The 27,165-nt window shown below is 35.0% G+C and overlaps 3 protein-coding genes and 2 non-coding genes across 7 annotated transcripts; 3 read left to right on the plus strand and 2 right to left on the minus strand.

Annotated features, from left to right (window-relative positions):
- Positions 1-9: 9 nt before the first annotated feature.
- TRNAA-AGC (transfer RNA alanine (anticodon AGC)) lies at positions 10-82 on the minus strand. The gene has a single exon. It is a non-coding gene; the product is annotated as a tRNA-Ala (tRNA).
- A 957-nt stretch (positions 83-1,039) lies between these two features.
- On the minus strand, positions 1,040-1,111 carry TRNAC-GCA (transfer RNA cysteine (anticodon GCA)). Its single transcript has one exon. It is a non-coding gene; the product is annotated as a tRNA-Cys (tRNA).
- Positions 1,112-5,869: 4,758 nt separating this feature from the next.
- Positions 5,870-11,363, plus strand: LOC145639699 (two-component response regulator-like APRR5). Of its 2 annotated transcripts, XM_081691017.1 has the most exons (8): positions 5,871-6,451; positions 7,853-8,014; positions 8,102-8,232; positions 8,323-8,475; positions 8,989-9,106; positions 9,195-9,567; positions 10,111-10,828; positions 10,984-11,363. In XM_081691017.1, the coding sequence occupies exons 1-8, from the start codon at positions 6,277-6,279 to the stop codon at positions 11,089-11,091; spliced, it is 1,938 nt and encodes a 645-aa protein (XP_081547143.1). In that variant the 5' UTR covers positions 5,871-6,276; the 3' UTR covers positions 11,092-11,363. The 2 variants fall into 2 exon arrangements, with proteins under 2 accessions (XP_081547142.1, XP_081547143.1); XM_081691016.1 differs by having other exon boundaries at positions 5,870-6,451; positions 8,102-8,475.
- A 3,528-nt stretch (positions 11,364-14,891) lies between these two features.
- LOC145638654 (NDR1/HIN1-like protein 12) lies at positions 14,892-16,216 on the plus strand. Its single transcript, XM_081689646.1, has one exon. It carries the CDS (start codon positions 14,968-14,970, stop codon positions 15,994-15,996), a length of 1,029 nt encoding a protein of 342 aa, XP_081545772.1. The 5' UTR covers positions 14,892-14,967; the 3' UTR covers positions 15,997-16,216.
- A 4,342-nt stretch (positions 16,217-20,558) lies between these two features.
- On the plus strand, positions 20,559-25,795 carry LOC145639702 (metal tolerance protein A1-like). 2 transcript variants are annotated; one of them, XM_081691018.1, is made up of 3 exons: positions 20,561-20,820; positions 21,843-21,914; positions 24,301-25,795. In XM_081691018.1, exon 3 carries the CDS (start codon positions 24,301-24,303, stop codon positions 25,558-25,560), a length of 1,260 nt encoding a protein of 419 aa, XP_081547144.1. In that variant the 5' UTR covers positions 20,561-20,820; positions 21,843-21,914; the 3' UTR covers positions 25,561-25,795. The 2 variants fall into 2 exon arrangements, with proteins under 2 accessions (XP_081547145.1, XP_081547144.1); XM_081691019.1 differs by lacking the exon at positions 21,843-21,914 and having other exon boundaries at positions 20,559-20,820.
- Positions 25,796-27,165: the final 1,370 nt, after the last annotated feature.

Raw genomic sequence — 27,165 nt, forward strand, 5'->3', positions numbered from 1 at the left:
AAAGATAAATGGAGATGCGGGGTATCGATCCCCGTACCTCTCGCATGCTAAGCGAGCGCTCTACCATCTGAGCTACATCCCCAATTGATGATATTTGTAATATTTTTATGTATTAACAACTTAATATGTACTTGTACTATACCTAGATTTCTCCTGCTCCGTAAATTTTTGGCTCAATTTTTTTTTTTAAAAAAACCAAGATGAAGGATCCTACTGAAGCGGCACCTTTCACATGTTTAGCCAGCCCAATTTCGCAGGTCATCGCTTGAGAGTAGAGGGAGGAGTTAAGAAAATCTCCTTACTCCCAAGCATTTTGTAGTTGGTGGGGCTCGAACTCGTGATCTTAAAGTCACAAGGTAAGCTCCCCACCAACTCTAAGCTTTGTGGCTCAAAAAATTGAATACAGGCTAACAACAACAATATTTACAATGAATAAATTATAATTTATAAAGCATCACCCTCTTTTCTTGTTGGTAATGATAAGGGTCTTATTAGTTCAGTATGGATCTCTCGTATATACACCCGAAATGGGGTAGTGAGTTAGGTCCTTTGGAAATCCCACCTCAAAGTGCTTTTAGTGGGAGTTATGATCGAAATGCAAACGTACACAATTATACGGACTATTGACTTTTCACCTGATTTTTCCTATCTATCGATATATCACACTCTTAGGATAGTTGTTAGGACAATATTAGCCATGCACTAGTCCCCCGCCCCCCGATTCTCACAACGTAAGACCACATCTTATTCCAACAAAATCAAATCATTGCAATTACCAATTGCTTCAACGTCTTTCATGGTCAAGTGATGACCGAATTATCATTTCCTTCCACCTAAAAGTTGAGCTCAAGCAAATTATGTTGATCATTAATCAAGAGTGAAGAGTGAGTCTACATTCGAATGACAACAAATAGATTAGAGGAAGAAGTAGATCAAAAGGCAAGACGATGAAAAAAAGGAAGGAGAGATTTTATGTTTCCTATCAAACATGTTTTTTAGTATGAGTTAAATCACGTTTAACAAAATTAAAAAACAAAACAGGGCCCAACCGGGTTCGAACCGGTGACCTCTTGATCTGCAGTCAAATGCTCTACCACTGAGCTATGGACCCACTTATTATTAAATCACTGAAAATTAAATATTTAATAAATTTTCCTACAAGCACTAGATATTGTGTTCAATCCAAGACATGATACGGAAACTTTTCTTTTTTTTTTTTTTTTTTTTTGTCTCAAACGGAGTAATGAAACTAAAATATACAAAGTACATTTTTCTTTCTTTCAAAAAAAAAAAAGTACATTTTTCTTCAAAATATTTTAGAGTTCAATTGACTAATTGATTTGCCTAATTTTTTTTCCTTAATAAATATTGTGTGGGATGACATTCCAACTCCCCTTTTCCTCAAAAAAAAAAAATATATATATATATACAACTCCCCTTAATTCCTCATTATTTTCCCATCAACATTTAATTTCGATTTTTTTTTTTTGTCGTTAAAAATTAGGAAAATTGTAAACTAATAATCCCACCTTTACCCCGTCTTCCATAAATAATCCCACCTTTTGAAATTTCAGAAACAATCCCACCTTTAACAGGGATCTTCCACTAATGATTCTTTTGACCTACAACCTGTTAAACCGGTTAATAATTTTTTTTCTTAGTCTTTCTCCTTGGACCACCAGTCCACCACCATTCCACCCACGCAGCTCCTTCACTCACCATACCAGCCTACCTGCTCACCACATTGACACCTCACCTAGCACCAACAACATGTTGTTGCCCTTCTCCCACTTCACCACCAGCGGCAACCGAAAGCAGTCGCGCTACTACTGCAGCCAACAGCCATCGCACCAGCCACGACTCACGCACCTTTCTCACAACAAATTCGCAACAGAAGCTCACAACAAGCAACCAGCTTCTGCAACAGCCGGTAAACCACCGCCTAACCCACCTCACAACGCCGCATCAACGCGCCACCAATGCAGCCCACTTACAACCGCCGGACCTCCAATTCAATAGCTGCAACATCAATTCACACCCACAATTCAGCCCCTAAATTAGCCCCAAAAATAATTTAAAAGAAATATCAAGGGTCGATTTTAGGCTTTGAAGCCTGAAAACTCCATCCCCAGCCCCTAAAAACCTGACCCATCCCTGAAAACCCAAACCCTAGCCTCGAAAAACTCGACCCCAGCCACCTTCCTCAAGTTAGTGAAGGAGAAGAAGAAGATACGAAGAGATCATTGAGAAGTTGAGATTAAGTCGGATGCCTAGGTTGGGTTGCCGAGGAAGGGAGGCGGCTGCGACAGTGATATGGAGGGGCGGGGGCGGGGGTGGGGCTAGCCCCGATAACAATGGCGGGGGTTAGGGGTTTTGTTTTGTTTTTTTTTTTTTTTTAATTATAAAAAATAGAATAAACCAACTAAAAGTCCACACGTGTCTCATAACCTAGTAAAACCGGTTACCAAAATAATTTAACCGGTTATGGATTGTTAGTGGAAGACCCCCGTCAAAGGTGGGATTGTTTATGGAATTTCAAAATGTGGGATTGTTTATGGAAGATGGAGTAAAGGTGGGATTATTAGTTTACATTTTTCCACTTTAGAATATTTTGTTATAATATTTACAAGTTATAATATTTTAAATTGCTCCTTCCACTTTAGAATAATTTACACACTTCCAATACCAAGTAATTAGAAAAAAAATAATAAATTCTCCATAATAGTTAAGGACCTTAAAAATAATTATTTTAATGTATAGAGAAAATTATAACTATTATTTATAACTTAAATAAATAAAATTAAAAAAATAAAAATAAAAAACAAAAGAAACAAACGTGAGAGTGAGAAAAGTTTGTGCACATTAATGAGATATTGTTTGTTTGATATGGGAACTTATTTCCTATAGGCAACTGCAATTCATCAAATTAAAATTCTCACTTTCAGCTTAAGAGTAAAGTCATGTTTTTTTCAGCTTAATTTCAATTCACTTTAGTTTAAATTCTAATTTTTTTTTATTATCATAAACAGTTTTGTTCAGGCCCTGTCCATTTTTAAATAATTGCTCCACTTTTTTCTTTTTTTTTTTTTTTTTTTTTTTTTTTTTTTTTTTCCGGCCGTTTTTAAATATTTGCTCCATTTCCTTATTTAGAAGGCTATTACAATATTTAATTTATTTTTTTCACCTAGTGAGCTCAATATAAATCATATTTTATTAATTTCTTATTTTCTCTCGTCTAATTCTCTCCACTAGTTTTGCTTTTTATAAATTTTTTTATTCTTTCACCTACTCCACTAGCTCTATATTTTATTACTTTATCTAATTTCTCTTAAAACTCTGCTTATGGAGAAATGTAGTAAGTATTTAAAAACGAAGAGAGTAAAGACCTGTTCTCATTGACTGAACTGAGCTGAACTGAACTGAACTGAAATGAATATTTTATAAGAAAAGGAAATTAGAAGCTGAGCTGAACTGAGCTGAACTGAATTGAGCTGAACTGAACTGGGCTGAGCTGAGCTGAGCTAAGCTGAACTGAACTGAAGTGAACTGAATTTCAACGTAGGAGAACAAGCCTTAATTACAACTTACAAGTAAAAAAAACAAGTATGCTACGGAGTTAAAAAAGGGATTAGTCATGAGATTTCTTCGGTCTTCCCTCGTCCATTTCAATTTAAAACATTAAAGGGAAAAAAGATTTAAAAAAACCGCGCCTTAAGGTCAGACAAATGAGAACCACTAATTAAATCAAATGATTGAAAAAAATAGCCCAACACGTGTCACAATCATGGCCAAAGAAGCAAGTACCTTGGTTGACGTAACCATGTGCGAGAAAAAAAATATCCTACTCTGGGCCCGAGCTACCAATCTTGCATGACACGTGCCTCAATGCTGAGCCCAACAAATATTACACCATCCTTTTTAAGATACGGCAGTATATTTATGGGTTCATAAAAATGATGGACCGAAAGATCTCACATTTTCACCGGACTCAGCTTCGCACTACACTGTTTAGTCACAATAAATTGACTGACACATCTAATCTACTATGGAGTAATATCATATCATATAACTAATATATAAAGCTAAATTTTTAGACAGGCGACGAGGCAGCGATACTTGGCGTTCTAATTTTCGCCAAGTGTCGTGCCACGTAGGATAGAGTTATATAGAATTCAATTTGTAGGATAAAAAAGTTAGTTTAGAATTTTATTTTCAATCAAATTTGGATAGAATTTTAGGATAAAATTGTTAATTTAGAGTTTTATTTTCGATAAAGTACCAATATTTCATATGTACAAATTAAATTATAATTTTATTATAAAAAAAAACACTCATAAATTATCATATAAATTTATTTTTTGTATCATAGTATTTTTTTTGGAGCGAAGGAATTAGCTCAAAATGCACCACATCCATTATTTATAATATATTATAATCAATTAAAACAATATACTTTACAATCTAATATAATTTTGTTATTGTGTGTAGACCTGTCAATCGAGTCGAGTCACGAGTCATTTCGGACATGGTCATTATTAAAGGTTACGGGTCAAGAAATGTTTTTCACCAATGTTATTATTATTAGTCATTACATGCTGACTGTATAGTTTAAATCATCACAAAAACACATCAATTTCTAACTAATTTTGTATCAATGATATGTTTTGAAATTTGACATATAAATTAAAAATTTATCTTAAAATTAAATAAACAACCCGGATATCGCACGGGCACAAAACTTAAATATGTTAATATATTCAAAGTATATACTCCTTCGGTTGCTAAATATTTGACATGTAATGACTCTATATGATAGTAAATTAGTGATGATTGTTGAGATTTTTTTATAGTAGCAATTAGATGGCTTGAATACCATACCAAAATCTTTTTGTTGTTTTGAAATTTAGATGATATAAATAACTTAAAGCCCGTTTTGATTTATTAAATTGAAGTGAATTAAACTGAACTAGTTGGAGCTAAAATGAATTGAATTGAACTGAACTAATTGAATCTGAACTGAACTGAAATTAAGCTCAAGAAAACAGACCCTTATCGGAGTTCAATAAGTTGAAAGATGTTCATCTAACTTTATAAAAGAGCTATTTGAGCAATTATTACGATAAGCTATTTTAATGTTTGGTAAAAGAGTTAATTTAAAGTGTTGTTAAAGTATCTACTATTTAATTTATTTAACTAGACAAATAAATTAATTAACCAACTACCAGTAAAGTAAAATCGTAATTAATAAACCCTTAAATCATTGTAGGTGAGTCCTCCTATAACCTTATATTGAAACATATCAAATTTATTGAACTAAAGTACTCTCGTTGTATATAATCATATGGTAATCCAATCAATAACCGTATCAAATTAATTACTTATTTCTCTAATATTCATTGGTACCCTACACTTGCATTTCTAGTAATTTCATTTGTAAATCAACAAACAAAGCATAGTAATAGTCTAGTAATAAGAAAATTATATTCCAATCTTAAGAATCAATTCAATCCTCACAACTATTATATTGTCTAAATCGTTAACTTAACTTTACCTTATATATGAATGGTAATCTCACTTCCACGTAAATTACCACGCGATCTACTAATAATGTTACGTGTAACAAGAGTGACATAAGGGTCATATAGTGCAAATCAATACATCATTTATAGTCATAAGAAGATCAAAAAACCTTCACTCAGTAATTCGTACGCTTATAAAAAATAAAAAAAAGATAAAAATAAAATGAAAGCATGTGCGATAGAGAAGAAAACTAGTGATCAGGAATAAGACAGCTCAGCATCAACCAACCAGAAACCAATGGCGGCCCCGCTTTTGATTTCTGTCTCATATTCTCTCTCCTCTTCTCATCAGATATTTTCTGCGGTTTTTGCGGCTCAAATTTAAAGTCTCTTCCTTTCTTCTTCTTCAAACTTCAAACTACAACTCTCTAAAACTTCTCTATTTTTTGTTTTTACAAAAATTTACATCATTTAGCTGAACAAAGATCGTTTATTACCCACTAGATATTTCGAGAATTTTTCCAAAAAAGGAAATTAATTATTAAAAAAAGAAGACGAAGAAGATGATGGGTCAATGTACAGTGAAAGAAAGAAGAAAAGTGAAAAATTAGCTGGGTTTGTAGAATGGAGAATCAAGGGTTTATGATTAGGTTTTGTGGGTATTTTGTAGAAGATAAAGGGGGTGGTTAAATTTATTTATTTTTATTTTTAATTGATTTTTGCATTTAAATTTAGTGGGGGTAAATTGGAGGAAGACATGGATGTGGTAGTAATGGAGGTCGAAGAAGAAGAAGAGGAGAGAGAAAATGGGTCTGAAAATTTGAAATGGGAGAATATAATGCCAAGAATGGTGCTCAGAGTTCTTCTTGTTGAAGCTGATGATTCTACTCGTCATATTATTGGTGCCCTCCTTCGCAAGTATAATTACAAAGGTATAAATTAATTAATTGAATTGATTTTTGTAGTTTAGATTGAATTTTGTTGGGTTTATTGAATTGATTGTTTTTTCATGTGATTTTTGAAAGGATGGTAATTTTTTGGTGATGGGATAGTTAGAATGGTTAATTACTATGAGATATTTATAGAATTTGATGAAAATGACTTGTAGGTTGAGTTGAAGTTTAGCATTGGATGTAATTGAGTTTTGATGTTGTGAAATTTAGCTGGTGAAGTTTCAATTCTGTGAAAAAATTGTTAATTTATTAGATTGCTGATTTGTTTAATTTTTGAATGATTATGGATTAGTGAAAATGGGGTAATCTGTTTATGAAAATGGTGGGAGTCAAACTGAGATCTACATTTCAAAAATTCAAAACCAATTGACATTTGACAATAAGAGGAGTAGCCCCGGACATTCGGTACGGTTATCTCATCTGACCATGATAAGAGACTATTGGGTGGTCCATTATGTTGACCTCTCTTCCACAAACTGGGGGTGAGGAATGGTTAGGTTTGTGGAGTTTGTGAGCAACATTCTGATGTTTGCAAGTTCTCAATTGTTTATGTTAGGATATTTTTTTGCTCAGTGATGCTTGAAATAGAGATGGTACCAGGATTTAAGATTGTAGACTGAACTTTAGTGACTGGATTTTAGATGCTTCTGAATCTAGTGCTTTAAGATTCCTATATATTTTGTTAAACCTTTTTGTTGAATGTTGGAGATTGAGTTTTACTTTAAAAAGCTTTTGTATGCTAGTATCCTGGTAGTAGCAGTAGTTTTGGACTACAGTGTATTAGTTAGTAGCAATGGAATTGTTACATACTTACATAGAAGTGATGAAAGCTTTATGTAGTGTATTCGTAACAATTATTACGTAGTATTAGTATGTGAACTCTTTACGTAGTAGTAGACTAGTAGTAGGTGGTGGCTGCATGTTTACGTAGTGGTTTTAGTACGTGGAATCTTTACGTAGTAGTAGTAGTAGTAGTACGTGGCTAGATTGCATTTTGTTGATTTGGTGTGTGGTTGCTCAATCGCTAGTTGCTAGATCTATATGAACACAAGGTTTGCTTTGAAGTTAAAAAAACACGTTCAAAACAATCATTTTTAAAGTGAATGTAATAAGAGCATTTTATGTGGGCACCAAACTCCCTTGGAGTTAGCTGATATTGAAGCGATGCAGCTTAGTACTATATCCGTACATCTTTTATCTGTCCCCCTTTCTCCACCTTCCTCGTATTTTCAAGCTTAAAAACTTGTGTTATATGCTGAGATTTTATTTTTCCCTTTTACTCTTTGCCATCATGTTTCATTCAACCTTTATACTATTTTTCTGATTGCACCAGCTGAATATTTTGAAGCAAATGGGCTCTTATTCTTTTTTATTTTGCAGTTGCTGCTATTTCAGATGGATTGAAGGCTTGGGAAATCCTCAAGCGCCGGCACAATAGCATAGACCTCATATTAACTGAACTGGATTTGCCATCAATATCTGGATATGCTCTTCTCACATTAATCATGGAACACGATGACTGCAAAAATATTCCTGTCATAAGTGTGTCTCATGAGCTCAATTAATTTTGTTCTTTTGTTGGAATTTTCCCTCACTCCAGCAAATAACCTTTAATTAATGATCATGCAGTTATGTCATCACAGGATTCAATAAGTATGGTGTTAAAATGCTTATTAAAGGGTGCAGCTGACTTTCTTGTAAAGCCTGTCAGGAAAAATGAACTGAAAAACCTGTGGCGCCATGTCTGGAAGAGGCTTGCTGTATCATCTTACCTTCCATACCTTTTTTTGTTGAATTTTTTCAACTTTCTAGTGCTGTTTCTGATATTTTATTGCTCTTTCCTTTCACAGAACAACGGTGGGAATAATCCTCAAAATTTAACAATTGGACAACATAAAGCTGAAGCCCCATTTGAGAACAATCAAGCAACCAATCACTCTGGTGATAATGTCTCTTCCAGCTGGAGAAGTAGCGACTTCAGTGAAAAAGCTACTGATGCCCAAGTGAGTGTCAACACATGCTTGCTACACTGCTGATCCTTTTTGTTATTTTAGTATTGCTGAATTGGTTCTGGTATGAAGGATGAAATCCGAGCTTACCCAAATCATAACTGAAACAGTAATACCCACCTAAAGCTCATATGGCTTAAAAAGATTTTTTTTCATCAAATATATTTGAAATAGATTATGGCTGGATACAATGCGAACCAATGGACTCATTCACCAAATGCCCTGAACTGAATTCACTCAAGCCAATCCCAAAGACCCATTTGCCACCTTTACATTAGCTTCCATGCAATCAGTTATGTCTGCAATATTCTACGCACATGTTGCACACCATCACTATTTAATCTGTTTTAAAAAAAACCCGAGTCCGACTATTTGTGAGTGAGGCCAATCTTGCGGAAATGTCAATCCCAGCTCAAATTAGTTTTACAAAGAGGTTGCAATTTTGCATCGTTTCCAGATACAATGTGTTCCACAGAAGCTAAGCATGTATTCATGATAATTTTGCAGTGTCTCTTACGGATGAAACATGGAGAAGAAACTGAAGTCAGCGGCAGAGAAGATAAACATCAGGCCAAGGATGTCAAATTGGAGGAGGGATTGTCCTTACATACCAATGTCATAGATGGTATGTTTATTTGTGGCAGATCTTAGATCACTGATCAGGATCCTATATGGCTTGCTGACATCAGCATCTCATCATCATTTTGTTGCAGACAATACAGATAAATTAGGATCTAATGTTCAACTATCAAAAGAAGTTAATTTTTCAACTTCTCCAAGAGTTGAAGATGGATCCTGTGCTGGTATAGCAACTGATGATGGAGGCAAAGGCCCAGGAAATCACACATATAGAGCTAAAATCGCTGGCCATGATCTTCCTCAACCTTCAATTGAAGCTGTTGACTTGATTGGGAGAATAAAGGAACAAGAAGGCGCAGCAAGGGAAAAGAGTGTCAATGGAGAGTTTAACAAACACAATTCTACTCCTGCACTAGAACTTTCTTTAAAAAGACCTCTCAATTCAGAAACCAAAGAGGTACATGAGAGGCAAATACTGAATCATTCTAATGCCTCGGCCTTCTCATGGTAAGTTACTCTTTCATGCTCCCCCCCCCCCCCCCCCCTTCCCCTTACAGTTCATGTTATACTGATTCAATTGTGAAAAATAGGAAACTCTCGTATCCCAAGGAGATATGGTCAATAAAATTGAGGGTTAAGGATTCTAATGGATTTTGGCAACCCCTGATGAGGAAATTGTTATGGATTTAGGGAACTAATTAAGGATGTGAGTTGACTGTCGATTTAGATTAATGCAAGTTTTGTGATATCAATATAAGCATCAGAATTACTTACAATATAAGCATGAGTGGGGCAGTGGATACATGCTTTGTGTGTGGTTTATTATTTTGGAGGGAAAGGGCCAAGGGGAGTGGATGCTATTTTTCTCATATATTTCCAGTTGTGGAGGTTTGTATTCATTTGTCTTTTGCTGATGTTCAGGCTTCCGTATTAATAGTAGTGTGGTTATATAACTGGTGCATGATACTGTTGTAGGCGTGTAGCATTTATGACTGTTTTTTGGCATTACTTGCTGTGAACCTAATCAAGTAGAGCTATCTTTTTCTGCAGGTATAGCAGTATCAAGAAGCCTCGGACCTCTGTCCCGTCATCAGGTGATGAACTGCCAAAAATCAAAGGTACTGCTGATTCTCTACTGTGGCCTAAGCCTTGCAGCAGCGATTTGGAAAACAAACCCAACATCCTTGCTCCTCAATCTGCAATTTGTGACCCAGTTTCCCCTCACCATCAAATTGGGCCTGTTCCCCTACCAGGACTTGCATTTGATAGTGGTGTTTGGGCTAGCTATGGTGCTGTATTCCAGCCAATATTTAATCCATACACACGTCCAACAGCAAGAAGTCCGAACTCGGCATTGCAAAGAGAGGAGTCACCTCTTATGACTAGTCCTTCAAAATTCTCTGACCCAGGGACTCATAGCTCTATTCAAGGGTGTGGCCAAGCTGGGGACGAGCTTAAAGCTAAGGAATCAGCTGATCAATCTGGGTACAGCAGCTCACAAGTCGTGGATCCAAGTGGCAGTATCACTCAGTGTAATGATTTTGGTAATCAACAAAATCTCAGTGCACATGGAAGTGCATCTGAGATTACTGATGTTAATGCCACTGCCCCTGGCATGAAGGAATCGAGCCTTGTTGAGGAGACTGAAGGATGTAAGCCCTTAGTACATGATCAGTTCAAGTTAAAAATGGGTCTTCATTCTGCAGAAAGAGAAGCAGCTCTAGCTAAGTTCCTACAAAAACGGAAAAACCGATGCTTTGAGAAAAAGGTGAGCAAACTTCAGGTGACAAATATTTGTGGTATATGAACTTGACCTGAACTATTTGTGTGCACCTCTAGATTACCATAAGCCAAAATGTTTACATGTCTTGATCTTTAATGTCGATTTGTGGATCATCTCACCAAGTATTTGATTAAATGCAGGTGCGGTATCAAAGCAGGAAAAAACTAGCAGAGCAGCGGCCTAGGGTGAAAGGACAGTTTGTTCGCCAAGTCCCAAGTGATCAAGTGGTAGCTACTGATAAACTATAGTTTTTTTTTTTTTTTCATTTTTTTTTTAACAAACTCTTGTTTCTCTTCTCTTTTTTCATCCATTTATATCGAGTGGAAGGAAAACAAAGATCAAATGAAAGAAACCAGTTCTCTAGAAATTGTTGATGATGCGGATACCTGTAGCTTGTAGCAATTTAGGAACATGGAAAAAGTTAGGTTGTGGTAGCTTAAAATGGTCTAATATGTAAGCATTTGTTTATCTTCACGAGCTTCTGATTCTATATATTATATACATACCTGTATTACATGCATTCTTTATCTGATCAACTATAAGAACGAAAATTGTCTTGTAAATTTGTAATATGTACATGGCCTTCACCCTTTATTTGCACGATTTTGGTGTTATATACACTAGTAGAAAAATTGCATTTGGCACCCCCCCATATGGCACCGGTTCAGCCCAAACCGGTGCCAAAAATCGGCCCAAAATTGGGCGGGTTTTTAAACAAAGGGAAAAGGCACCGGTTCAACTCAAACCGGTGCCAAAATTGTAAAAGGCACCGGTTTGAACCGGTGCCAAATGAACCGGTGCCTAATTCAAACAATAAAAAAACCGCGTCTTTCTTTCTTCATTCTCTTTCTCTTTCTTTCATTTTCGCTGTTCCATTCTCGTTCTCTTCTTCACTGTTCCATTCTCTAAACCCCTCACCTCACCTACGAAACCCCTCACCTCACCTGCACTCTTGCCGCAACAGTCGCCGGCCACCATCACCGCCGCCACCCCTGGCCTTCTCTTTCTCCCCTGGCATTCTCTTCTCCCCTGCCGTGGTGTTTCTCCCCTCAGCTCAACCCCCTCCACGCCGACCTCATCTCTTCGACGCCGCACCACCGCCCTGCTGAAGGTTGCCGCCGCACCACCGCCCTGCTGAAGGTTGCCGCCGCACCACCGCACCACTGACCACTAAAATCTCAATTTAAGTGTTTTAGGTATAATTTTTTTTTATTTATTCTCAATAATTTCCCATTTATGAACTTATATTAATTTGTTTTGCATGTTGAAGAATTGTTAGGCAAATTAAAATTTAGGTTAGAATATAATTTTACTTCAATTTGTTTCAATAATTGTTTTTTTTTTTTTTTTTTATTGGGAAATTGTGAAAATATTAGAAATTAGTAACTTTGTTACTCATTTAGTTGGATATTAGTATGTTTTAATGGTTAATTTAATTTGTTTTGATGTGTAATTTTGAATGAAGTAGAGAATATTAGCCTTGTTACTTAATTAGTTGAATTTTGGTTTGGTATAATGGTTAGAGATTAGTAACCATTTTAGTTTAGCAATTTTGAATAATTATAATGGTTAACCGGTGCCTATTTCACCCTATGGCACCGGTTAACCGGTGCCTATTACACCCTATGGCACCGGTTTTGAACCGGTGCCAAAACCCAAGTTTTTGGCACCCCTCACATAGGCAGCGGTTCAAACCGGTGCCTTAGATCGGGTTTGAACCGCTGCCTATTGCCTTTTTTCACCTAGTGATAGCCTTCATACTTATTGCTGATGTATACATTATTTGAACCTTGCTGTTAGCATCTTGGGTTCGGGAATACTGTCTTACTGATTACACATCCATGAGTTCAGGGATAGCTGGACGTTTTTTTTCGAAATGTTGAGTTATTTGGTTACGAATCCGCCTATCAAGTACGATTACTGCCTAAACTTGCCCATTGTGAAGGACGAATAGCCTATTAAGTACGAGTTCTCCTTAATTATGCCATTTTGAAGGACTTGGATTTTACTTTTTAATTTTGTATGCACTATATATGCCACCCTCTAACCTCACAGTCACAACAAATAAAGAGCGAGTATTTGCTCAAACGATTAGAGCTCCCCTCCTATTTTTAAGAGATCTTGGGATCGATTCTCATTGTAGCTCTAAAAAAAAAAAAAAAAAACCAATCAGAACAATGAACTATTATATGGACTTTAAATCATGACTATAACTAATATTTATTTATGATTGAATAAAGAAAAGAAAATTGATATTCTGGTTAAAAGCAAGAGATGAGAAAATAGATAGATACCCAAATAACTGTAAAATGGGGAACATTGAAATATAAAAATAGAAGAAAAGAAGGATTAAAAATAATGCTTTAGTAGTTTGTACTATAAACATGAGTAGATAGTCAATTAAGCATATATTCTCATACCATGCCAAGATTAATTGTCAACCAACCGACTAATATTAGTGTGTTTGGGGGGATTCCCTGATGCTTATGTACTGTTTGTTTAATTTTGCAATTAGACGGCCGCCACCAATCTGTATAACTTTCAACTTCATAATTCGTTTCATCATATGCTTATTAGACTCTTAAAATTAAAATTGGAGGAATTAAATTTCAAAGTAGGATTATATATGGCAGTAGATCTTGAACTCCTCTACAATCTTTCTTTGTTAATAATAATGGAGTTAGGTTATTCATTTAATTATTTACTTGTATTATCCATTATGCAATTTATTCATTTACTTATAATATGACTAGCTATTAGATAATTAACATCTTAGAGTAATAGAGCAATCGAACCCTCCCAAAAAAAAAAAAAAAAAAGAAGAGCAATTGACTATTATCACTTGTACTCTGTTAGATACAAACTATTTCTTATCTCCGTCTTATTTTTTTAGTTCGCCTCTTTAAATTTGCTCCATTATACTTTTAATTGTACGATTTTTATTTTCACAATCACTACATCAATCTCACGAACTTTTTCTATCATCGACTCCATCTAACCATTTTTTTTTAACTTCCTTTTAATGGGACTAAAAATAAGAAACGGAGGAAGTAGCGACTAAGGTTACAGTGATTTGGCGCATGGACACTACCTAGTGAGAATTGGAATGCAAAAATGCAGCCACGTGTTACTTTTCATGCAGATGAGTCTCCATTCAATTGTCGGTGCTCATCCTTTGCTATATCCCTTTTAAAAAATGAAGAAAATGATGGGGGCATAATAATATTGTAGTACTCTGTATTAAACTAAAACTAATTTTTATATTAGTGTAACATTAATATTAGTATTTTTAATTACTATCTCCGTTAGTTATTATGTGCAACCTTGGTGTATTATTTTTTAGATATAAAATATTTTAAAGTTGCACATAATAGTCAACGGAGATAGTATATCATAATCTAATATTCTAATATACAAGTATGAAACTAAAGTTGATGTTTCATTCTTTTTTTGAAAAAGTGTTTGTTTGGTTGATTTTAAGGTAAAACATTAGGTTTGAAGTAAATGGAAAACTAGTTGAGGACTTGAGGGTTACTTAGTCAATTGTCTCAATAATCAATAGAGAGAAGAGCAAGAGGAATTACTCCCAACTTCCTCTATTCCACTTAATTTAAATCAGGATAAAATACTTTTATAATTGATATGAGAAAAATTAGAAACAAAATGACAATATTACAATTAATTTGTGACAAAGAGAGTAAAAAATGAAGAAAAAGGATTCGTTTAATAATACTCCGTAATTTATTACGAGTACAATATTTTGACTTTATATTGTACATCTATATAAATATTTTTTTACAACTTTAAATCAACTAGAGTACTATGTTGGAAGTCTTGGGATAAATTATGAAACTAGAAAATTAGATAAAGTTTTGTAAAACATAAATTGTGAAAATACAAATTTCAAAATGATCTTAGTTATCGAATACAAGTAGCTACTTAATAACCAAATTATTGAGCAAAGCAAACTTTAATATTCCACCCATATAAAGCATGCATATGCCAACTTGAGTTTAACACACACACACACACTCACTATTCCCTACACTAATAATAATAACTTTTAACTTCCTCCTTTGCTTCCACACTCCCTCCCCTTCATCCCTCCTCATCTCCCTACCTACATGTATCCGGGAGAAGAGCCACCCCGCCATCACCACCTTCCTAAGATGGACGATGAAGACGACGACGATGATGACGACTATGACGATCACCAACCACCTTACCCTAATGTAGTAACCCATCACCAACATCCACCTGCCACCCCACAACAACCTCTTCAACCACCAAAGCAATTATTCTCTCCTGGTGGCTCTCACCCTCCTTCCCAAAAACGCCCCACCCCTTCCGCCACCCCTCCGCCGCAACCTCAACCTCAACCTCAATCTCCAATGCCACCTCAGCAACCTTTGCAACCACCTCAACAACTTTCACAACCACCACCTCAACCACCTCTTCAACCACCTCAACAAATCTTCCTCCCCACCTCACCTCCTCCTAAATCCCGGGCCCCACCTAAACACAACCGTAGCGACGACGATGACGATGACGACGACGACAACAAAAGTGGACGTCTACTATGTGCTGTGATCACCGCCTTATTAATACTCATAGGCATAACCGTCTTAATATTATGGCTGCTCTACCGCCCGGCGAAACCCCAGTTTACCGCCGTCTCCGCCGCCGTGTACTCCCTCAACACCACCTCCCCGCCGGCGACATTCATCACCACCTCCGTTCAGCTCACTATCCTCACTCGTAACCCTAGTAAACGTACCGCCATCCACTATGACCGCCTTACCGTGGCGGTTCACTACCGGAACCACCCCATTACACCGCCGGCTCCCCTCCCTCCGTTGCACCAGCGTAGAAGGAGCACCGTGATGATGTCTCCGGTGATCGGTGGTGGTGCCGCGGTGGCTACACCGCCCGAGGTGGTGGAGGGGTTAGCGGCCGATGAGGCGTATGGGGTGGTCGGGTTGAGTTGGGTGTTGATGGGAAGAGTGAGGTATAAAGCAGGGTGGTTTAAGAGTGGACATAGTAGGGTTTATGTAAGATGTGATGTTATGTTAGGGTTTAAGAATGGTGGTGGTAGCAATCCCAATGGTCAAGTACCTTTGCTTAGAAATCCTCCTTGTTATGTTGATATTTGATTACATTTATTTTAATTTTGCTTCTTAATTCTTGTGTTTCTTGAGTGGATTAGTATTATAATTACTACACTATGTGAAGGCCATGCAAGAAGAAAAAGGGGAAAATCTATTAGAGGAGTGCAAGTTTAAGGTTTTACATAGGTTTATGTAATAAGTATTTTCTTGGCTAAAACTCAATAGTGCAACAGTAATTGTAAAGAAAAATATTGATGCTTTATTATCTCCGGCAATTTATGTAAGGTGTTGAATTTGTGATATTTTTCATCTAAATACTTATATATTTAGAGGAAATACAAGACAATCAGCCTGATTGTCTTGTTTTGCACATCAGCTGGCAATTTCAGTAAATACTACACATGGGTTGGGGTATATGTGTAAATTTACGTGGATGGTAAATTTTTGTAAAAACGGTAACCTCAATTGCTGACTAACGGTTGACTGTTTCAAACACATAACGGAAAGTGCGACTGTTAATGTGTTTCACTTTCCCAAATCTCAAATTGCCCCAATTGCATCATGACCTATTTTCATCTTCTCCAATGATATCAAAACTAAAAATCAAAATGGGTTCTTCTGAAGGAAGTAATTTCATTTCGGTTCTTCTGAAGAGGAAGTAAATTGAATTTCGCATTCAAATTGCTAGTGGGGATCTCAACACTTCAATATCGAGTGAAGAATATGCTACCCAGGTGGAATCACTGTAAGTACAACTCTACATCTGCATTGCAATGTTGTGGTGAACAATTGGGGATGACAATGGAGGAAAGCAAAGAAACGCGTATTTGGAGTGAATTAAGATCTGATCGGCTAAGCTTTTAATCAGATTTGAAGTGAAATCCTCTTACAAAGGGGATGACAATGGAGGAAAGCAAAGAAACGCGTATTTGGAATTAAAAGCTAAAAGTTGCCGTTTGCATTGTTTGTAACGCCGTGTATTGCGACTTCGGTTGGCCCACATTAACGGCAATAATATCCGTCAGTTAGCAAGAGTATGACAATTGAATAAAAAAACAATATCAGGTACAACCTGGGCCCACAAGGACAACTGATTGACAAAATTTTGCCAATCAGACTGATCGACCTGGTTTGCCTCATATATTTATCATTCCAAACTTTAAATTTCGCTTGAGTGTTAAACTGTTAATGAATATTATATAATTACCCAATCTTCCATTTTAACAAAATACTACACCTTTTCAATTTTGAATCTTTATGCTTAAGAAAAATACAATATTGTATTAATTTATCTATTAATCAACATTTTTCATCATCTTTTATGAATATGTAATTTACGGTTGGGATAAAAGTTTAATATGGTTTGAAATATTGGAATAAAACGTACCCCAAGTAAAAGCAAGTAAACAAAATAAGTTGGATAGTGATAATGATGGGAGTATGGGAGTGACTGCAGATGAGGTGGTGAGTATTAATGAATAGCATCATATCATATTATCATATCACACAATTTCAGAAATAATTAAACGGTGCATAGTAGATGTGGACAAGCAAAGTTTTCAATGAACCGAATGTCGAGCAACTAATTTTGGAGTTTATATAAAAGTGGCCTCATTTTTTATCATTCATTGACACTACTTGCGCACACGTTCAACAAGTGTACACTTACGTATGTACCTATCTTCTTAATATCACTCCTACTCAATAAGCCCAACTTCGTCTTTTTGGTTCTGCTTCTCGTCAAACTTTTCCTATCTATATGCCAAAATTGCCCAACTTCATTAAAGGATATTTTTTGGATGGAAAATATGTACTTTTCGCTAGTTAAATGAACTTCTAGTTCAATTTTTAAGTTCAAATATAAGTTTTACTTGTTACTGTAACGTTTATGCGTGTATTATATATACATACTCATACTAAATACTAATTTTATTCTCTTATTGTTTATACATGCGTTATATATATATGGTATTGTCGTATTGGTACATTTACATGTTCTCCATAGACGTTGTTGTTTAACAAATAAATCTAAATGTCTCCTTTTACAGTTAGAAAGGTTTAGTAACCCAGTTTAGATTGGTTAAACGAATCCTTTAAATTTGATAAAGCTTCTGAGTGATCACTTTTTGTCAAAAAGAGCATATATATGCACCTCAAAAAAACATAAAAAAGGAAGAAAAAGAAAAAGGAACTAATCCAGAAAACTTTAGCTTGGAAATTCATTGGTAATTCGTCTTAGGCCCTAGAATAAGATGCTTATATTTCTCACTTTATTCCTAATTAAATAATAGTTATGCAAGTTTCTTTAGGTATGATGTATGAATAGTATAAGTGTAAATCAAATTAATTTGATTTAATACTGGTGCAAATTATTGACACCTTATTCCCCCGTTGAATTTAATACACAAATATTAATATTATTATGTACAATTCTTTAAATCATGTTAAAACTTTGTGTATGGACTAGTTTCTACCATTGAAATTAACCTATACTAGCTAATTCGCTACGATATTGCTAAAAGATGAGTCAATTATTCTAAAAATAATAAAGACATTAGGATATGTATTTATAATTGTTGTCATCCAAAATTAATACATAGTATATAAAAATTTCATATTTTTGCCTCGATTTCTTATACTACGTATAGAACCGTATCTTACCAACTCGTGACATAAGGAATAATAATTTGTTTAGTTACAATTTCAAGTAAATTTGTAACTATGACATAAGAAATGCTAATTTGTTAAGTCACAAAATTTCAAATGATACCTGATAGTCTGATACATAAAATCGTATCTTACCAACTTATTACGGAATAAGAAAAAATTATAAATTGATATGACTAGATTCAATTAACGGGAGTATAACTGTTTTCAAACCGATTAAAGCCTTAAAAGGTACTCCGTAGTTTAGTTTCATATATACGGACCAAGCCCTCGCAATACTTTTCCTTGCACATCTGGGCCATCTGGCCTCATTGGTCTATAAAAAGCTACATTATTGTGAGTTTTTGGCCCAACCAAGAACAAAATAAGTACACTTGAATTGAGATTTTGAGGCCCAACCAATGAGGTTCACTAAAGATATAAGGGCAAAGTAGGAAAGTGAGCTATGGGCTTATTGGGGTATGAATATGTGGTCAATTACTGTGTTATTATAATATTATATGATCAACAATATCTTCATAATGACATCAATCTATCATCTTTCATGTGATTGTGATATATATACATGCTTATCATGGTCTTAGTGGGAATAATTTCTTTGTTTTGTGAGGTTACACTTTTCTATAACCCCATAGTGTCAATCTATTGTCAATATATGTCAAGGATTCAAAAGTGACAGAGATTTTAATAGTAAAGCTAATTTGTACGAACTAATAATAATTTTTACACCGTTAATTTATCTTGTACAAACCAATATTAGTTGCACTTTATTTATCTTTAATCAATCACACAAATTTATCTTTAATCAATCACACAAATTTGTGTTCCAACTAATTTGTATGGGCTAATTCAAAGTTAATCATCTTTGATGCTTTCCCGATGGACCTTAGTCCGTTTAATTAGAGGATTTAAGGGGAGTTTCGAGAAGTAGGATGGTTCCGAATAAAGCACATTGACTTATATGGTGCCTCAGTAGCCTTGTTGTAGGCTGTTAGTTTCTTTTTTATTTTGCTTTCAGTTTTTTGTTTTTCCTTTCTTTGTAGTTTTAGCTTTCTTATTCTTTTGGGGCTAGCCCCTTGTGTGTACCAAAAAAAAAAACTTCTAATATTACAAGATTCCTAATTACTATATCTCCTAATAAAATCTATCTACCTTAATCTTATTACCTACTATAATACTCATAGAATCCCATATGATATTATTTTCTATGGGCCTGTTCATATTTACTTATTTTCAGTTCAGTTCAGCTCCAATCAGTTCAGTTCAGTTCAGTTCAGTTCAGCTCCAATCAGTTCAGTTCAGTTCAGTTCAGTTCAGCTCTTAATTTCCCTCTCTCATAAAATATTCATTTTAGCTTAGTTCAGTTCAGTTCAGTTCAGCTCCAATCAGTTCAGTTCAGTTCAGCTCCAATCAGTTCAGTTCGGTTCAGTTCAGTTCAGTTCAGTTCAGTAAATATGAACAGACCCTATATTATAATAATATATCATACCCTTAAATCTCAATGAAACTCAATAACCACGCACAAATATATAGAGCCCAGCATATGATGCATTGATTTTTAGTAATTCCACAATATGAAAAGTGTAAACTTCTAAATCTAACCGTAAAGTACAAATCAAATTTATTTACATTATTAGGTATTTAAACCCGACCCAAAATCATGGAGAAAATCATAGAAGTCGGGTACAAACCTTGAATCATTAGATAAGACAACTCACCAAAACATCCCTATTTGGCCATCTCATTTTAGCACAAGCTAAATTGGTACGAATATATAAACAACAAAATAATAAACAGTGAAATGGCCACATCCTATTAGTCCAAGTGTCCAACTTAAACTTTATATCTCAACCAAAAAGTAAAAAAAAAAAAAAATATTACAAAAAAAATAAAAGAAGAAAATATCACAAGGCCCATTAATAAAAGTTCGAAATAGGTTTTCTCTCATTGGCAATTTATCAAACAGTTAATGTGCATTGATATCTCTGACTCAGTGGGTCGGTGACTCGGTCACTTTTACCTAGGCTTTAAATTTTGTTTAAATTATTGCAAATTTTGTTTTTTTTTTTTCCTCAGTATATTATTATTGCAATTACGGAATCTTGAGTTTTTTTTAACCCAGAAGGCCAGAACACGAAATCTGGGTTCTTCTCTCTCAAGGCTCCACCATCAAACATCAAATTTTAAATATTCATCTTCTCTGTAAGTTTTTAATTTTATAATTTTCCCCTGAAATTTATTTTCTGGAAAATATTTAATTAATTTTTTGTTTGTAGTTAATGCGTTTACGAATTCAATTATTGTTTGTTTATAATTATTGTCATGTTTAAATCGTTGAAAATTCAGTTAATACCTGCTGTATTGAATAATTCCTGTACTTAGTGTTGGGCATGTTTTATTATTTGTTTTACAAGTCCTTATCGTTTCATTCTTCATTTCTTCCCTTTATTAATTATGTTTTCAGATTTTATCTCTTGGATATCTGTTTAATTGGCTCATCGGATTATGTCGAGATTCTTAATTCTGGGTTTTTGCTAGTTAAGTGTTATTTCTAGGTTTGTGGTTTGATTTTTCGGTATTGTTAATTTTATTTATTTATTTTTGTTATTGCTCTGTTTTAATTGCGTTTCTGGGTTTTTGCTGTAGATTTGTTTAATTCAATTGGTGTTGTTGTAATTAATTCTTTTGATTATTCTGGAATTTTCGAAGGATATTATTGGGTAGTAATAATATGATTAATTCATTGTTATTGTCAATTAGTTGCCTAATCATTTGAATGTGGGAATCTTCCAATTGTCTAGAATTATTAATTGGGATTCCCCTTTTATCTGTTAAGATAAGGGGTATCTATGCATTATGCCATTAAAGTTGCTTTACATATCTCCAAAAGCTGTAAATATTATCATTTCTCTTATACCCTCCACCTCTTATTATTCTAAACCTTTTTCATAGATAGATTCATGATGTAGCTCTTAATTTTACCAGTCATTTGTATCAATCGATCAGATGCACTGCCATGCACACGCACACGCACATAGTAGCATTATCGGGGCTGCTTAGCCCTTTTGGCTTCTCTTTAAGTAATTAGTCTGTGTCTTGAGTATTGAATTTATGTATTTCCTTTCTTTTTTGTCGTTTGAGCGTAATTCTTATTCTTTTTATAAGTATGCTCTATAATATTTGATCTGATATTTTGATACTGCCTGTATTTGTTTTTTCTTCAGAATTCGTCCTCTTGGATTCTTTTTGCCATTGCTTGGTTTGTTTAGTAGACTCTTGAAGACAATTGTACCAAGGTATTGCTCACATTTTATATGCTACTAGTTTAAGTTTTAATGGTTTAGTTTTGAGAATTCAATGGAAGTTGTGTTCTTGTATGATTTTATCTAGCTTTAAGATTGTATAAATTGATCTTAATTTTGTTTGTAATGACTTTGACAAAGCAACTTAGAATCTATTTGGTATTTCCAATAGTTCATTATCCTTGATTATGTTGGTTGTACTTTTATAATTGTGGTTGGTTTATGTGTACTTCTTAGTGCGATTTAATCTAATTTTGTTCTCTGTAGTGGATATTAACATTACTTCGTGGTTTATTTTTGACGCTCTTGACGCACTTCTTAATTTTTGTTAAATGCTCTTTCGTTTGCTCACTTTACTCACCTTATTTCAAACTCTTCAAATGATTTTTTTTTTTTTTAATATCATACGATTCCTTATGACGATTCATGTTAGTCGACCCTAAATCATTTTGGGACTAAGGCGCAATTTAGTGTCGAGTCTTGGTTGTAGGGGCAATGTTCTATGTGCAATGTAGAAATATTCTTTTTAAGAGTATGAGTTTTAAGTCAGGATGGGATTATGGGTTTCTTAAAGTAGGATTTTGAATTTGGATAAGCATTGCAGCTTTCTTTTTGGCCATTGGAATTTAAAATTTGTAGGGGTTAAATATCTTTGGGCAGTTATGTGGATAATTTTTCTCTCTTAAGTATGGTATTTACGGTTGGTCTTGGATAGAAATACTTTGGTACTGTATTATTGATATTCTTTTGGGCGAGAGAGAAGAAACTCTAAGAGGGAAATGTCCTACCTGTTTAAGCTTAAAAGTTTCAGCGGAAACAGATTATTTGCTCAGCTTAACCATGGGTGTCAGTTATTTCTTTCCGGGACCATGAACCACCTCCTTTTTTTGATGTCTCCTTTCTGAATGAGGAAGAACCATGTGCTTTCTGTGACCTCCCTTGCCATGCTTAACCCTATCATGATCTTTTAACTAGGTTAGATGAACATTTCTTCGTCTACTCGCTGGGAGTATTGTTTATTCCTTGATTATGTCTGAAATTTTGCGTCAATCATTTGAATTTTTATATGGTCAATTTTAAAAAATAAATGCTTTATGCACTCGTACATTAGAGTGTGAATGTGTGATAACGTCACTGTTTGGTTATGTATAATAACAAAATTTGTAAGAAGGAATTAGAGGAAAGTGGTTAAGTGGACAATTATCAAGTGATGAAGTTTTGAATAATATTGCACTGATAAGTTATTTCATATAGGAAATTTTATATCTGCAAATTTTATTTCATGTGGCATGTTTTTCTTGCTTGGAATGATTGTTCCTCAGTTTTTGTGGTCAGAATAAATGAACAAATCATGCTAGCACACAATCTGCTTTGTTGTATCAAATTTGTTGATTATGAGGTCTGGATTGTTCTGTTTGTTTCTAAGATGCGTTCTTAGGAATGTATTTGAATTCTATTTTTATCCTGCAGATATTATGAATATAAATACAAAATGCTGATTTAGTTTATTTGTGCTGTATTTTATGTCTCAAAGAGCTAATGAAATAAGCATATTTAGATACCATTCGAAAAAGCAGAATCAGTTTCAGGACAACTTTGAGGAAAGGCTTAAAATAGATGTTTGATGAGTTTCTTTTGTGGTGTATATCTCTAAGTAGTTCATGCGACTTTCGATGCTTTGAATATGAATTTTTGTTCTTATCGGCTTATTTAGTTTTTTAGATATCATGGAAATATTTTTTCTTTATGCTTTCATAAGTACGGAGTAGCTCACAACAATCATAACTGTTGTTCTTCTCAAAAGTTGATCTAGAATGAATCATCAACTCACCATATTTGTGACGCATCATTGCACTACCGAGCTGTTTGTTTCCTGGAATGCTTTCTTGCTACTGTTTTCCCTTGACAAATTTGTGCGCACCACCCTCGTTATAATGCAATTATTCGTGTGCCATTCACAGTCCATTACTGAATTCATTTGATGGCTCCTATAGGCAGAAGATACAACTAGTTTAAGTATTGTAATTTACGTGTGTTGTAATTTAAATGTGTGATTACTTCTGTCTCATCTTGGATAGTCTGAGACAATAGGGCTGAAATTCTGAATCCTTTTGTTCTTCATGCTATCTGGATTGCTCATGGCTGTTACATATGATTTTTTTTCTCCATAGTTATTAAATATCAACTTCTGTGGTCTGATAATTCTTATGTATTTCACCAAAAAAAAAAAAAATTCTTATATAGGATATGGTGGAATACTTTGGAAAGGTTGATATGAGTAGATTATAAGTACTTGATTGTTATTATTATTTCAATTTTCAAATATGTCAATAAGACTGTCTTTAATTTTTATTGATTTCTGATCTTTTATTTTATGTAGATGGAACCAAATAATTGTCACGATAGCCACATTGTTGAAGTCCAAAGGGATCCTGTTCTTGAAAAGAGACGATTTGGAGGAGGAAATAAGTTCTGTGGGGAAGTACATTGTGAATTTGAAAATGCTGGAACAAGCTCAGCAGATGCTGCAGAAAGATCAGCTTCCATGCGGAAGCTTCTTATTGCTGTCGTTCTTTGTGTCATATTTATGACCGTAGAAGTTATTGGTGGGATCAAAGCCAACAGTCTCTCCATTCTAACCGATGCTGCTCATTTGCTCTCAGATGTTGCAGCTTTTGCTATTTCCTTGTTCTCTTTGTGGGCTTCAGGCTGGGAAGCTACTCCTCGTCAGTCTTATGGGTTTCTGAGGATAGAAATTTTGGGTGCCCTGGTGTCCATTCAACTTATATGGCTTCTTGCTGGTATATTGGTTTATGAAGCTGTTGTCAGGATCATACATGAGACTGGTGAGGTTAATGGCTTTTTGATGTTTGTTGTTTCTGCCTTTGGTCTGGTAGTGAACATAATAATGGCTCTTGTATTGGGTCATGACCATGGTCATGGGCATGGACACGGTCATGGACACGGTCATAGTCACGGACATGATCATGATAATGGGCACGGGCATGGGAGCGAGCATCTGGAGCGCAGTCATAGTCATACTCATAGCCACGGAGTGATAGTGACTGCAAGTCCTCGTCATCAGCATACAGAAGCAGAACATAACCATGCTCATGAAGATAATCATGCTGAGCCGCTTCTGGAGAATTCACATGTTCACAATGAGCACAACCAGAAAGAAGGTAGTGGGAAGAAGAAGAAGAAGAGGAATATAAATGTTCAAGGTGCTTATCTGCATGTTCTTGGTGATTCTATCCAGAGTGTTGGTGTAATGATTGGAGGAGGAATCATTTGGTACAAGCCCGAATGGAAGATAGTTGATCTGATATGCACTCTTGTATTTTCAATTGTTGTTCTATGGACAACTATCAAAATGTTGAGAGATATACTTGAAGTCTTGATGGAAAGCACTCCTAGGGAGATTGATGCAACTAAGCTGCAAACAGGATTGCTGGAGATGGAAGAAGTAGTGGCTGTTCACGAGCTTCATATATGGGCCATTACTGTGGGGAAGATTTTGCTGGCTTGCCATGTGAAAGTTACACCAGAAGCAGATGCAGACTTGGTGCTGGACAAAGTGGTAGAATACATAAGGAAGGAGTACAACATCAGCCACGTTACTATACAAATAGAACGTTAACTTGTTCATTGAGGATCTCAGAGTTCTTAGCTACCCTGTCAATTAATAGTTTTAATTTGGCATTTTAAATTAGCCGTTTAGCAACATGTAGCCTTTTTCTAGGGAGCAGTAAAATCTGCCAAGTCTTTTGGCTATTGTACATGCTATTGCTAGACATACAATCCTCCCTATTTCTTGGGTGGATACCTCATTGTGGAAGTTTAACAAATGAATGAGAAACTCCTTTTTTTTCTGATGTCCACTCTGTCCTCTGTGATCTACTTTGGTAGTATAGCTTCAGTCTTTCCTTTCAATCTGGTATTCCCTCAGTATTTTTTTTTATACTGAATTGAAGCTGCAGACAGCCGGGAAGGCGGGAAAAGAGTCAACTGTATATGCTGCTTTCACTTGCATCATACCCGTAGATCCTTGGGACCTACAGCAGCTAGTCTGATGGTTATGGATTTAAATCCGCTCCTCATCAGGTACCTCTCATTCAGTTACCAGTCACAGTTAATGATCTCTTTTCTTATGTTATTATTTTTGGATGGTAGTTTGATGGTGGCAGATCTGCTGGCGTTGTTCCATGTGATAAATCAAAATCCAGGAGATACCATCAATGAGCTTGAGTTTCCTCATTAAAAATCATTCTCAACCAATTTACAGTACGTATTTGTTCTGTTTCAATTAATATTACTATTAGGATTTGGAACACGTCAATTTGTGTTGAGCTCTATGACCAGAAATGGAATCTTTTTTTTAAAAAAATAAATAGAATCCTTTTTTTTTTTAATGTTCTTAATTGAAATTAATATTCTGTTTTTCACTAATTTGTGTTATGATCTATGTTTGAATAGTGGAATCCTTTTATCTTTTCATGTAACTTAGTGTGAGCATTGTATTTGTATACTTGTATTAGTACTTCTGATAACATGCACTCAATCCTGTCCTTATCTCGGCAAAATGAGATGTTATATTTTCATTTCGATAAGCCTGTGCTTATTGAAGGGCTAATTCTATTTCTTCGTACATTGGCTCATTCTTGTCGTTGTTCATTGTACAGCAAAAGCATGCTGATTCTCAACCAGAAGAAAGAGGATAAGAACCCAACGGAGACACCAGAAGTCACACCTTCTTGGTTAGAGGATAAGATATGTTACCCCCCCCCCCCCTCTCCCTCTCTCTCTCTCTCTCTCTTCAAGATATACTTCGTAATGACTTGTGTTATAATATCACGCTTTAGTTGTATTGTTACTTGCTTGTATTAATCTGTGGTAGATGGACATTTTAGTGTCATTGTCAATGAAACAAATGGGGGAAGAGGGAAAAAAACATATCTTACATATAATGTGTTACCCTTCCCATGGTAGGTCCAAAGTTCAAACTCTTACAGATTAGCTCTAATAGAAATACTTGCCTGCTTTAGTAGGGCAGTTAATAGTAGTTCTTATTATCAGCCCTTGGCCCCCTGTCTGACTTGACAAAGATTGGCTTCGGACATGCCCCTTGACCTCTGATTAACATCCCACCACCTACCTAGTCTTTAAATTTAAGAGTATCCTCTTTTGGGCTGACCTAAGTTATGGAACTAGTGAAGGAATAATTATTACTGACTACTTTATTCTG

This window comes from Chenopodium album, chromosome 7, assembly GCF_948465745.1.
Source record: "Chenopodium album chromosome 7, dcCheAlbu1.1, whole genome shotgun sequence".
NCBI classification, from domain to species: domain Eukaryota; kingdom Viridiplantae; phylum Streptophyta; class Magnoliopsida; order Caryophyllales; family Amaranthaceae; genus Chenopodium; species Chenopodium album.

Bases quoted from the DNA above. Each gene is read 5' to 3' on its own strand.
- LOC145638654 (XM_081689646.1), top strand. From the start codon at position 14,968: ATGTATCCGGGAGAAGAGCCACCCCGCCATCACCACCTTCCTAAGATG.
- LOC145639699 (XM_081691016.1), top strand. From the start codon at position 6,277: ATGGATGTGGTAGTAATGGAGGTCGAAGAAGAAGAAGAGGAGAGAGAA. The intron at 8,015-8,101 runs GTGTGTCTCATG...ATGATCATGCAG, and splicing joins CAAAAATATTCCTGTCATAA to TTATGTCATCACAGGATTCA. The intron at 8,476-8,988 runs GTGAGTGTCAAC...ATAATTTTGCAG, and splicing joins AAAAAGCTACTGATGCCCAA to TGTCTCTTACGGATGAAACA.
- LOC145639702 (XM_081691019.1), top strand. From the start codon at position 24,301: ATGGAACCAAATAATTGTCACGATAGCCACATTGTTGAAGTCCAAAGG.